This window comes from Oreochromis aureus, linkage group 16 (genome assembly GCF_013358895.1).
Source record: "Oreochromis aureus strain Israel breed Guangdong linkage group 16, ZZ_aureus, whole genome shotgun sequence".
NCBI classification, from domain to species: Eukaryota; Metazoa; Chordata; class Actinopteri; order Cichliformes; family Cichlidae; genus Oreochromis; species Oreochromis aureus.
In genome coordinates this window covers 21,133,141-21,144,453 of record NC_052957.1, presented here as the reverse complement: position 1 = coordinate 21,144,453, position 11,313 = coordinate 21,133,141, and the positions used below count along the sequence as shown (strand labels likewise).

The following is an 11,313-nucleotide window of genomic DNA, read 5'->3' as shown; positions in this document are numbered from 1 at the left end:
TTTCATAATCCTAAAGCATGCTCTGGTAGGTTGAGATCAGTTGACTGACTTGAAGAATATCCTATTTTTTTGCCATGGGAAACATTTGGTTTGCAGTATGCTTTGGTTCATTATGCATTTGATCTGTACGATCAGTTCTGCAGCAGAGAGTATAGCCCTGTTTACTTCACAATTGATCCTGCTACCTCCATCAGCAGTCAAGCTGAAAGTCTGCACTTGACTTGTTTAATCCTCTGGGGTGGTACACGGGGGTGACATTAAAAAAACTATGTCACTGTCATGGCCCTTTACAAATAATGCCCTTGTGCAGGGCTTGCTCTTTTAATGTAATGAGCTTACTCGTTCTACATGCTTTATCGTTAGAGAGGAAGAGAGTCAAAGAAACTTTAATCCAAAACTATATTTATTTACATATCTTATGTGACATGATAATGCAGTTAACACTCATTCCTCTATAACAGAAACATTAAGACTCATGAATCAGCTGACAGAGGGCTGTGTTTCTACACAAATTTCATCAAATACTTTTTAACAGCGGTCTGACTTTCATCTGAGAACACCACCAAACATCAATACTGTAATTTGTTTTTGTTTTTCTGAATCTTAGCACATAACTGACAACATAATTATTATCAACGGTACAGCTTCAGACTAATGAAACAACAAAATAACAGCTCAGGGACAGCACAGGAAACAGAAAAATAAAGCAAAAATGGAAGATAAAAAACTGTTGGTTTTTTTTTTAATGTCAGTATGTTTCAGAAGCTTACGTGGCCATGAAGCTGAGTGAACACTTTGACTTTATTTATTAAAACAGCAGACAAATGATTGTCACCACCAGATCAGTTCAGTTGTCAGCAATTGTGATTTTCACATGACCTTCCCCAACAGGAGGGAGTCATGGGACTGTAAATGCTCCAGTTTCAATAAAGTTAAAACCAATTTGCTCTCGTGGTAACATTTTTTTGTTCACAAGAACTTTATTACTTTAAAGGGAACTTCAGTAACATCCCATTGCTTATCAAAAAGTTAAAAACAATAGACTGCACTGGGGTTCGTCCCTGTGTCACACAGCTGACTGTGTCTCACTGCAAACATAGATATTGCTGGGCCTCACTCTTCTGTGGCTCCTGCCCGGCACTCTGGGACACAGTCTGCAGCTTTTCGGAATGAACTCCTGACAGGCCTCCCTGAACTTCCTGATCCTCCAGCAGTAGATGACGGGGTTGAAGACTGTCTTCAGGTAGCTGAGCCACAGAGCGCCTATGCTGATGGGGTAGAAGACTGAGCTGTAGTAGAACTGCCGGCTGAACACGGCCAGCAGGCTGACGATGGTGTGAGGGAGCCAGCACACTGAGAAACCAACAAAGAGGATGAGGATGGTGGTGAAGGCTCGGGTTTTGAAGCTCATATCCACCTTGACCTGAGGCGGCCGCTGCAGCCCGGTAAGTCTCATTTTGCTGACTTGGTTTAGGGCTGGCAGACAGGAATGCTCGGTGGTATGGTTGTGGATGCGCAGGGTGTTGCGGCGCACCGTGTTGAGGATGCACATGTAAGAGTACAGCATGACAGTAAATGGCACAAAGAAAACCGCTACAGCCAACAGTACTGTGTATCCACGGTCTGCCAGGGACTCGCTGTATCCCAGCACACACTGTGGCGCCCAGGCGCCCCCGATACCTGCCGCACCCGCCCTCCACCCAACCACAGACGGCAGGGACACACACAGGCTCAGCACCCAAGAACCTGCGATCAACAGTTTAGCTCTGTGCGGGGTCAGTTTGTCCTGCCGCTGCACAATGATCAGGAAACGGTCCACACTGATAATGAGGAGGATGGACACCCCCTCCAGGACGAACAGCCAGTACAGCATGATGGAGGCGCGGCAGAAACCGCTCCCAAAGCTCCAGTCTGCAGTGGCCACGGTGACTGCAGTGAAGGGCATGCAGAGCACAGAGAGCATGATGTCTGAAAAGGCCAGAGTGGCAAGCAGGAGATTGATAGCAGAACGCATGGCAGGTTTCTGGTAAACAATCAGACACACGATCGCATTGCCGAGGAAACCGATAGTAATCATAAAGATCATTATGGCTGCCAGGGTCACACGGAGAGTGACTGATATGAGAGGAGTCGTAGCTTCTGAAGGGAGGCTTTCTGACGTTTCCTCTACGCTGTTCGGGTCCATGCAGTTACACTCCTCCATGAAGCTTTCATTACAAAAAGCCATAGCAGCGATTATTCAGGGATATGAGACCAGAAAAGATGAACATTTCTGGCTATGCCCGTGGTTCAGAGGTAAAGCTGTCCTCCAGCACTTGAGATTCCATTGGAATACCTATGATTAAAAAAAAAGACAAAAAAACATTCACATAAGGCATTTGTGAATAAAAAAGAAAAACAGTCAAACACATTAGTAGGATGAATCAGAGATTTTAATGGATGGTCTCTTTAGAAGCTGTGATAAATGTGCCAAAAAACAATAGAAAAAAAGGGAGTCTAATAACTGATCTATTAGTCAGTGATAACTGTAAACATGAAATAGTGAGAGGAGGAATGACGTTCACTAAATGTGATCAACCCAGAAACACACCACACTAAGAGTTAAAGCCACACGGGACAGAGATGTGTCGTTCACCGGCCTCGCTGAGGTTGATGATTAACAGCCAAGCTGCTTCACACATGAATAGAAATACACACATTTACACATCACCCAGGGTGTAGTCAACTGTCAGCTTAGCAGAATCTCGCTCTTGGTTAATGCTACAGATGGTGACACATTTGTGATGAAACAGAACTTTCTTCAAGAGGGCCGCAGTTTTTACTTCCTGCTGCCGATCGAGGGACCAGAGTGTAGAGACTTAGAGTTAAGGCTGTTTTGAGGTCACTATGGCATTCACAGCCCCCATGCAGCCCTCCAGTCTGGACAGGTATCTAGCACCTGGGCCTAGGGGTCCACTACCCCATGCTTTGTTGCCTTACTTACCTACTCTGATTTCAGCATCCTATCAGCAAAATGTAACCAAGCTAACATTCATTCGAGTATTTACCTCTCAGGATATCTTTGATGAAAAAAGATGTGTGGCTTCAGTTGTGTCTCGAGTCCCTGTAACACATCAAAATTGTAAATATGCTGCATAGTTGATAAAATAACCTAAAATAAAAGAGGAGCCACGTGATTTCAGATCGTGGGCCCATCCAGACAGGAAAAGTGAAAATATGCCTTTTTAGTGACTGTAGCTACATTCTGGCACACGCACAAACACACAAGTCATGGCATAGTGTTGCCGGCTGTTGCCACGGCAACAAGGTCAGCGGCTCCATGGCAACAAGCAGCCCTTACTCTCATCTCTTGTACAAGAGTCTATGACAAAATATTTTCTGGATCTCATGATTCGCCGAAAGACTTTTTTTTTTTCCCAAGACGCAACCTCACAGTCAGAGAAGACTCCCTGACCGCTCGCCTCTGTCTTAAAACCAGATCACAGCTGTTTGGTTTCAGCAGTGAAGAAAGTCACATGTGGAAAACAAACCAGCCTGTCTACTAAGACAATAATAATTTCAATCCTTTACTTGTACTGAATACCAGCGATCTTAATTATGCTGCTGTGCTGACTGCTAGCTGCAGATCTGCAGGGTGGCCTAATCTTAAGCATCTAAATACTCTAAAAACTCTTATGAAGTACATATGATTTACAGCTGCTCTGATCATAGCTGATATTTACTGCTTTGCACCATGCCATCATCTCCATGTGCTGATTCTCCCTTTCTTCATTTCTTTCTTTTTCTCTTGTCATGGCTCCTGCACCCAGCCTGTACAGCCTGTTCTTGCCTTAACATGTAACAGCTTTCACACACTGGCCCGTCGCAACAGGCTAAATTTTGCATATATTACACGCCAAAGACACAACGCCCTGTTTTTCTCTGCGCACTGCCCGACACAATGAACCATAAATGAACATCTGCAGGCGCTGACGGGACTTACCTTGACTATTACCGGGTTGTATACTTGTCTCTGGTCGAGCCAGTCAGCTCGGTGACGGTGTCTCTCCTCCGGTGCCTGCTGAGGTTTTCCAAAAATATCCCACTTTGAACATTTCACTGCCGATCGATCCCCACCGTGCCGCCTGCGGATGATGCTGACGCCAGAGGAGCAGGTGGTCTCACATTTAAAGGAGCAATGTGTCAAAATTGACCATCCTTATAATCCTAATCCTTATTATTGTTACGATTAGCGCGGTCAACTGTAAGTATAGTGTGGATCGAGCAGTTGCTGATGTGCAGAATATCCGAAAAAAATGAACGAATTTTTTTAAAACACACGAAGCATATCACGGTAATAGTTTTTTATTTACTTCCAAGGGTTACATTAGTAGGACATACATTAATGTTCAAAAGTATCGATCTACACCTGTTCATCTTTAGATTTATTGTTATCAGTCCCATTGGCACAGGCGTTTCCTATAGAGTCAGGCCCTGAGCCATGTAGTTTGCCTTAAATATTTGTGAAAGAATGGGTCGTTTTAAAAAGCTCACTGCTATCCGGTTGTTCAGTGATGACGCGACGAATCCTACTTCCGGGCCTAAAGTAGCCTGCGTTTAATATGGCTTTTGTGTTGTTAACATGTTTAATGCTTTGTATTTTCTTCTATTTAATCTCAAAAAGCTCATTAAACAGTCAGTGATCACCGTTGACCTCCCTCGGCTTTTATTACCGCTAATCATTTATTTAAGCTCAGTTTTTAAAACCTTACGATGTAACTACAGCACAGCCCATGCAGCAGTATATGAATAACTAACCTCGTATTGTGGATGGATTATCTCAGTTGTTCTCCTGGCTGAAGTTTGGTCCGTTTACAGCATCCTGCCATGCGATTACATTTGTTCCTGACCACTGAGAACACTCACGTTAACTTTTATCGAGTGGAAAAAAAGTTAGCTTGTTTATATTATGCTAACATAGCTGTGTCGCTAGCGGTCACGTAGCACATCATTATATACCAGCTAGCCAAACTTCAGTAACCCTACAAACGTCACTGCTGTTTAGTTTTCTGTCTTCATTTATGTTGGAAGAGATAGCAGAGCTGTACGTTTGAATTTGTTTCTAAACCCCTGCAGTCAGGACATGCTATATTGTATTTAGATGGAAGCTAGCGAGCTAACTTCCTGCTAACTTCTAACTCCGTTAAATGTCATAAATTCCGTTTTCATGGATGCCTGGATGTTAAACTCAATTGTTACACCTGGTAGAGAAGAACGCTGATCATTTTATTAAAGATGAAAGACTTTAGACAGTGTTTTAACTCTCAGTAATGCCACAGTGGTCATTTGATATATGGACCTGCAGCAGAGTTTAGGCCCAGACACGGCTAGTGACGTCAGACTGAACAGGAAACAGGAAAGGGCTTTTACAAAATTTCTAAACCTCGTAGATCACCTAAAATGTCCAATTGTAACTTGATATACAATGAAAAATCACCGAACATGTCTTTGAATTATATATTTATTTCAGCAAATAAAAAATAATTTGAAAATATCATGTGGTGAAATTTTTATTAACCATTCTGGTTTAAGAACAACATTTACAATTTAAATTAATAGTTTATTCCATTTAAATATGCAGCTGTGTCAGAGATTAGTTTAAACCCCGCCCCCAAACCTTTGAAGGTTCAACTTCAAAGAAAAGTGGATGACGTCGGAGTGGCTGCAGCCGATCGTGGGCGGGGCTTAAACCCACATATAGGGGCCGTCCAGAATCCCATGCATTTAGTTTACAAAGAGCACACATGCCTAGTACAACTCCAACCAGCTAACAATTTATTTCCACTTCTACATTTCAGTCAGAAAAATAGTAATGACAACTCCACACAGTTACACCTCAGTAGAAACATGGAAGTCCTTAAGTGACCACTTTTTTGGTACAATTGTACCACAGTGGCAGTCTCTGCAGTTCAACCCAGAGTACTGCAACACTGAGCTGCCTTCCACTTTGCTGAAAGACATGTTGAAACTTTGTTCCATGTTAGTGGATGCAATGGACACAACCGTGGAGAAGGGAGATCCAGTGTGCACGCAGACTGATGAGGTCTGTCTTCACTCAGTGAACACAGAGTCCCATGAGAAAACAGAAACTCCAGGACTGGAGGACTCTTCAGACTCAATAAACCTCAAGCTGCATTTGACTGCAGAGGAGAGCAGTCTTGATAAAACATCCACAGATGACAGTGAAAATAGAGAAATTCTAACACTGGATCGTGTACCTGCACCACCCAACATATGTCCAGATATTTTTATAAGTTTCAGTGAGTCATCTGAGGAAGAAGCATCTGTGTCGTCCCAGATGTTTCCTCCTCAAACCCAAACCACAGCCACAGTAGAACCGAAGAAAAAGTACTCAGCTGATACAAAAGACTTGGATAACATAGAAGCTTGCCCCCTGGAAAAGCCTGTGAAGAAAAAACAACATAGGTCAGTCCGTAAGTCTGATTCAGATTTTGGTTCTTATGACATCACTCTGGCATCTGATTATCTGTCTGAAGAAAAGATGTGTGTTTACAAAGTTATTCAGTTGGTAGTTTCAGAGGCCACAAGCAAAGCCTCCTCTAAATACAAGGACTTCACACGGCGTATGACTCCGGACTCCATCAGCGATCGTCTGCTTGAAAAAATCTGGCCTCAGATTGACGAGAGAGATTTGGATCTATCTCCAAAAAGGCTGACCAATATCAACAAGGACATTTTCACCAACCTTTGCAAAGCGCATAACTGCAAGGAGAAATATTTGATTATGTGTCTGAGAGAACAGCTTGACGATCTTACTGTCCCAACGTTTACAGAACTCCTGTTGGCTTTACCAAAAAGAGTACTCACTATATCTGAAAACAGAGAAGAGTACAGAAAAGTTGTTGAAAGCTTCACTAAAGATTTGGTTCTGCACGCTATAAGCAACACAAATGAGGCATGGAAATTGCCTCCAGGGGCAGATAAAGCCATTATGAACAGGTTTACCCACAGGATTTGGGCTAAAATTAAGTCCCAAAACCTTAAAATGTCCTTAGAGAACACTGAAGAAGTCAGTGTGAAAGTCTACAATGAACTCCGGGAAAAGTGGAAAAGTCCAAACACTGTCCTGGAGTTAATGTTTAATGGCCAAGACAATATTGACAACGTGATTGTCAAAAGTTTCAAAAGAAATGCCCCATTGAAGAGACCAAGTTTTTTCTCTAGGATTTTCTCACGAGCACTCTAAAGTTTACCTGACACCTGCATCAAAAAAGCTATGTTTTCAAAAATACCTGGGTACATGTGGACGTAACCTAAATGCATTACATTTTTAATTACAATTCCTAATTGTAAATGTTAAAACCAGACTGGTTTAAAATAATTGTCTCATGAACCACCTGGTTGATAATAATTTCACCACATTAAATTATAACATTATTCTGTCCTTTATCCCGTCTTCCTTCTCTCACCCCAACCGGTCGCAGCAGATGGCCGCCCCTCCCTGAGCCTGGTTCTGCCGGAGGTTTCTTCCTGTTAAAAGGGAGTTTTTCCTTCCCACTGTCGCCAAAGTGCTTGCTCATAGGGGGTCATATGATTGTTGGGTTCTGTATTATTGTAGGGTCTACCTTACAATATAAAGCGCCTTGACGCAACTGTTGTTGTCATTAGGCGCTATATAAATAAAATTGAATTGAATTCAAATAAAAATGTATTTAAAAAATAAGTTTTACAAGTGTACTTAGATTTATTTGCTGTCAATTTCTTGAGAATGGGATATCAGATTAGAACAGTCTCTAAAATATAATATTTAATGTATTAAATAAATCCAATGATTTACAGAAAATAATAATAAGTTTCTTTCGATAAATCTGAGAAAGTCATTTTGGGTCGATACTCATATTTTTCCACAACAATCTTGGTGACGAGGATGAGATTTCTTGAGTGATTTTTGTTCTCTGCTTTCATTTTGATTCCAGGAAACCTGAAGGTAGACTCAATGAGTCTGAAAGAGCGCTCATGTCCCAGCAAAGTATGGAGAAGGCGAGTGCAGGCAACTGAGATCAGACTGAGTCACCACTGAAATCTCAATTATTTCTGATTTTATTGAGGGTTTTTAAGGGGCAAGTATGATTTAAGAAATGTAAACTTACTCGGTGTTTGGTAAGGGCGTCAGCCATTCAGGGAAAAATTCTGTAAACCGACGAGCACCTGATTAAACTACAAGGGTGCGCCTTGAGAGGTTCAGAAGTTTATTTTTATTCTTTTCATTGTTGGTTGTTCAGTGTGTTGTTTATACAGTTAAGATGTCCTTTTGCAATAATTACAGTTGGACCAGAATCACCTCACAAAATGCTATAAGAAAGAAATGTTTTCATAAAATTATAAAGTGTGGTAAGTGATAGTACAGTAATGAAATATATAAGAAACTCAAATGTGTAAAATTATAAAATAATATTGCAAAACCTAGTATGAACCATAACTAAGGTTAAATTACTATGACGTCCGCTCCAAATTTGTCAACAGATGCTGGGATCAGCAAAAATGGTGCCAGGAGTTTCATACAGATGTGGTGAGAAGTTTAGAGGCTCTTATCATGAATATGAATGTTATGGTAATTTGGGGCTTTTAGTGATTTCTCTAACTTTACAGTTTACATTTTAATGACTTTAAAAAGGAAGATTTGGGTGCAGAAGTTTGAACTTAGTTTTAGATTCTCTCTTATCCATACAGGGTGAAAATTATACATACAGGCTCAAGTTTATGCATGCACCCCACCTTGAGCTTATATTCAATCAATCAATCTTTATTTATAAAGCACTTTTCATACAAAAAAAACTGTAGCACAAAGTGCTTTACATGGTTAAAAGCAGCCCACCTCACCCTCCCACTCACTCCCCACACTCTCATTAACAGAAACGATCATGAATACACACATTCTCCTCTCTTAACAATGAATTAATATCAGTAGATAGGAATACAAACTTCAGTCTAAGTTAAAAAAAACAAACACACTTCTAATCATACTCAGCTTGAATCTGAATAAAAACAAGCAGAATAAAAAAATATCCATTTCCTGATGCCTACATTAAAGTGTAGGGAACACCTAAAATGTCCAATTGTAACTTGATATACAATGAAAAATCACCTAACTTGTCTTTGAATTATGTATTTATTTAAGCAAATAAAAAATAATTTGATAATGTCATGTGGTGAAATTTTTATTAACCAGTCTGGTTTAAGAACTACTTGCACTAGGGCGTGTGACGTATTTCCGTTTCCAAATACTACCGCTTGGACGTTTCCGGTATGTTTGTTTATCTATCGGTAGCTATGCTAATGTCACTTCAGAATGAGTATTAAAAGGAAAGTACTTAAAACAGAACATTTTCAAAAACAGGAGAAGAAATACTCCGAGCATTGCTGTGTCCCACTTTGTTCGGCTTCAGCCAAATTTAACGGCATACCAGGTTTTCATGCCTTTCCGACCCATTCCGACTTGAGAAGACAACGGCTGGTAAATATACACCGGGATCATTTCACGATTACCTCTCACACCAGGGTCTGCAGCAGACACTTTGCCAGTGATCAACTCATAGAGCCAACAACCCTTGATGGTCGAAGGCGGCTTATTAAAGGTGCTGTACCAACACTTTTTGAGTGGAATGGCTATAAAGTTGAACCACGCGGCGTAGTGTTTGGGAGAGAACGGAGCGACGCCCTGAACTATTTCCTCCTGACGATCAAGAAGAGCACAGTATTACAGTAGATCATGACTACTGCTCAGTCCCTGAGCCGTCTGCATTAGACATATCTGCATCAGCTGCAGAAGACCTGTCCAAAGACGTGGAGACTCTGAGGAAGGAAATGCAGGAGTTACGTGTCCAGCGAGAATTTGGGTTACAGCGCTTTGCTGGCTCCGACACTGACATCCGATTCTACACCAGGTATACCTAAGCTCTATTCAAGCTAACTGTTTAAAATATACCAAAGTCACCATCAGTTAAATTTCGAAAGTGTTTCCAGTCTTAATGAAAACAAAATAGATATTTACTTTTTCTCTGCTGATTGTATGTTTCATGTAGATGCTTTAGTATTTAAACAATATGCTACAGGTAAAATACAACACCAAATAGACTCTTAATCAGACTATGTTATGTAGCATACCATTAGCATATTTGTCACAGTTTACATTATTTTTACGTCAGTGTGTAATGTTAATTAATGATTGACACGATGTATGTCTCTCTCTCATGAATAGATTTCCAAGCTATGATCATTTGATGGCATTTTGGTTTTTGATTGAGCCTTGCATCTATAAAATGATCCGGGTTTCAAGCGCCAAGTCAGCTGCCAATAGGAACGAAGAAGTGTTGACACCTGCACGCACATCAACGGTAGGTTATGGGTTTGTTGGTATTTAGAACTAGAGGTGTAATGTTAATGTATTTATGTACAATAACATTATATAATGTACAATAGCATACTAGACTCAGTATCCTTTACATACATACACCTGTGTACTACAGCACCTCATTGTTTACCCCATGGTACAGTATGGTATGCATAACCATTACAAAACATTTAGCCAAGAAAATCATAATTTTACTAGTTCATAGCTTAAGGAGTAACATTTTCCCTTTTGTTTTCACCTTCCAGAGGCAGCTGCTACAGCCAGTTGACGAGTTCTTTCTTGTCCTGGTTTTCCTGTCAGTTGGTTTGAAGGAGAGGGACCTGGCACACCGATTTAACATACACCAGTCCACAGTGAGCCGCATTATTGCAACATGAACAAATTTTCTTGCCACTGCACTGGGGTCTCAATGCATTTGTCTTACACGTGAAGACGTGCAAGCTTACCTCCCTGAGGAATTCAAAGATTTCTCAGACACCCAGATGATCCTTGACTGTACAGAGCTGAGGTGTCAGACACCATCCTCAACACTTCTCCAAAGTGAAATGTACTCTTTGTACAAATCCCACTGTACGATGAAAGCCCTGGTTGGCATAGCTCCACAAGTCCACATGGTCCAGTGACATTCATCTCTAATCTGTATGCTGGTTCGGTTAGTGACAAGGAACTATTCAAACAATCAGGCATTGCTGAGCAGTTTACTGAAGACATGGCAGTGATGGTAGATAAGGGCTTCCTAATCACCGATTGTTGTAAATGCAAAGTGTACTGCCCACCTTTTCTGTCTAAGCAGAAGCAGATGCCAGCATACCAGGTTAAGGAGACGCAGGCCATAGCCAGACTCAGGGTACATGTGGAGCGAGTCATTAGGAGGATAAAACAGAACAAACTTTTTGATAGCA

General features: G+C 41.2%; 1 protein-coding gene across 1 annotated transcript; it reads right to left on the bottom strand.

Annotated features, from left to right (window-relative positions):
• Positions 1–744: 744 nt before the first annotated feature.
• gpr45 (G protein-coupled receptor 45) lies at positions 745–4,556 on the bottom strand. Its single transcript, XM_031734687.2, has 3 exons — positions 3,983–4,556; positions 3,048–3,103; positions 745–2,335 (listed from the first exon to the last, which is right to left on the bottom strand). Exon 3 carries the CDS (start codon positions 2,225–2,227, stop codon positions 1,067–1,069), a length of 1,161 nt encoding a protein of 386 aa, XP_031590547.2. The 5' UTR covers positions 2,228–2,335; positions 3,048–3,103; positions 3,983–4,556; the 3' UTR covers positions 745–1,066.
• Positions 4,557–11,313: the final 6,757 nt, after the last annotated feature.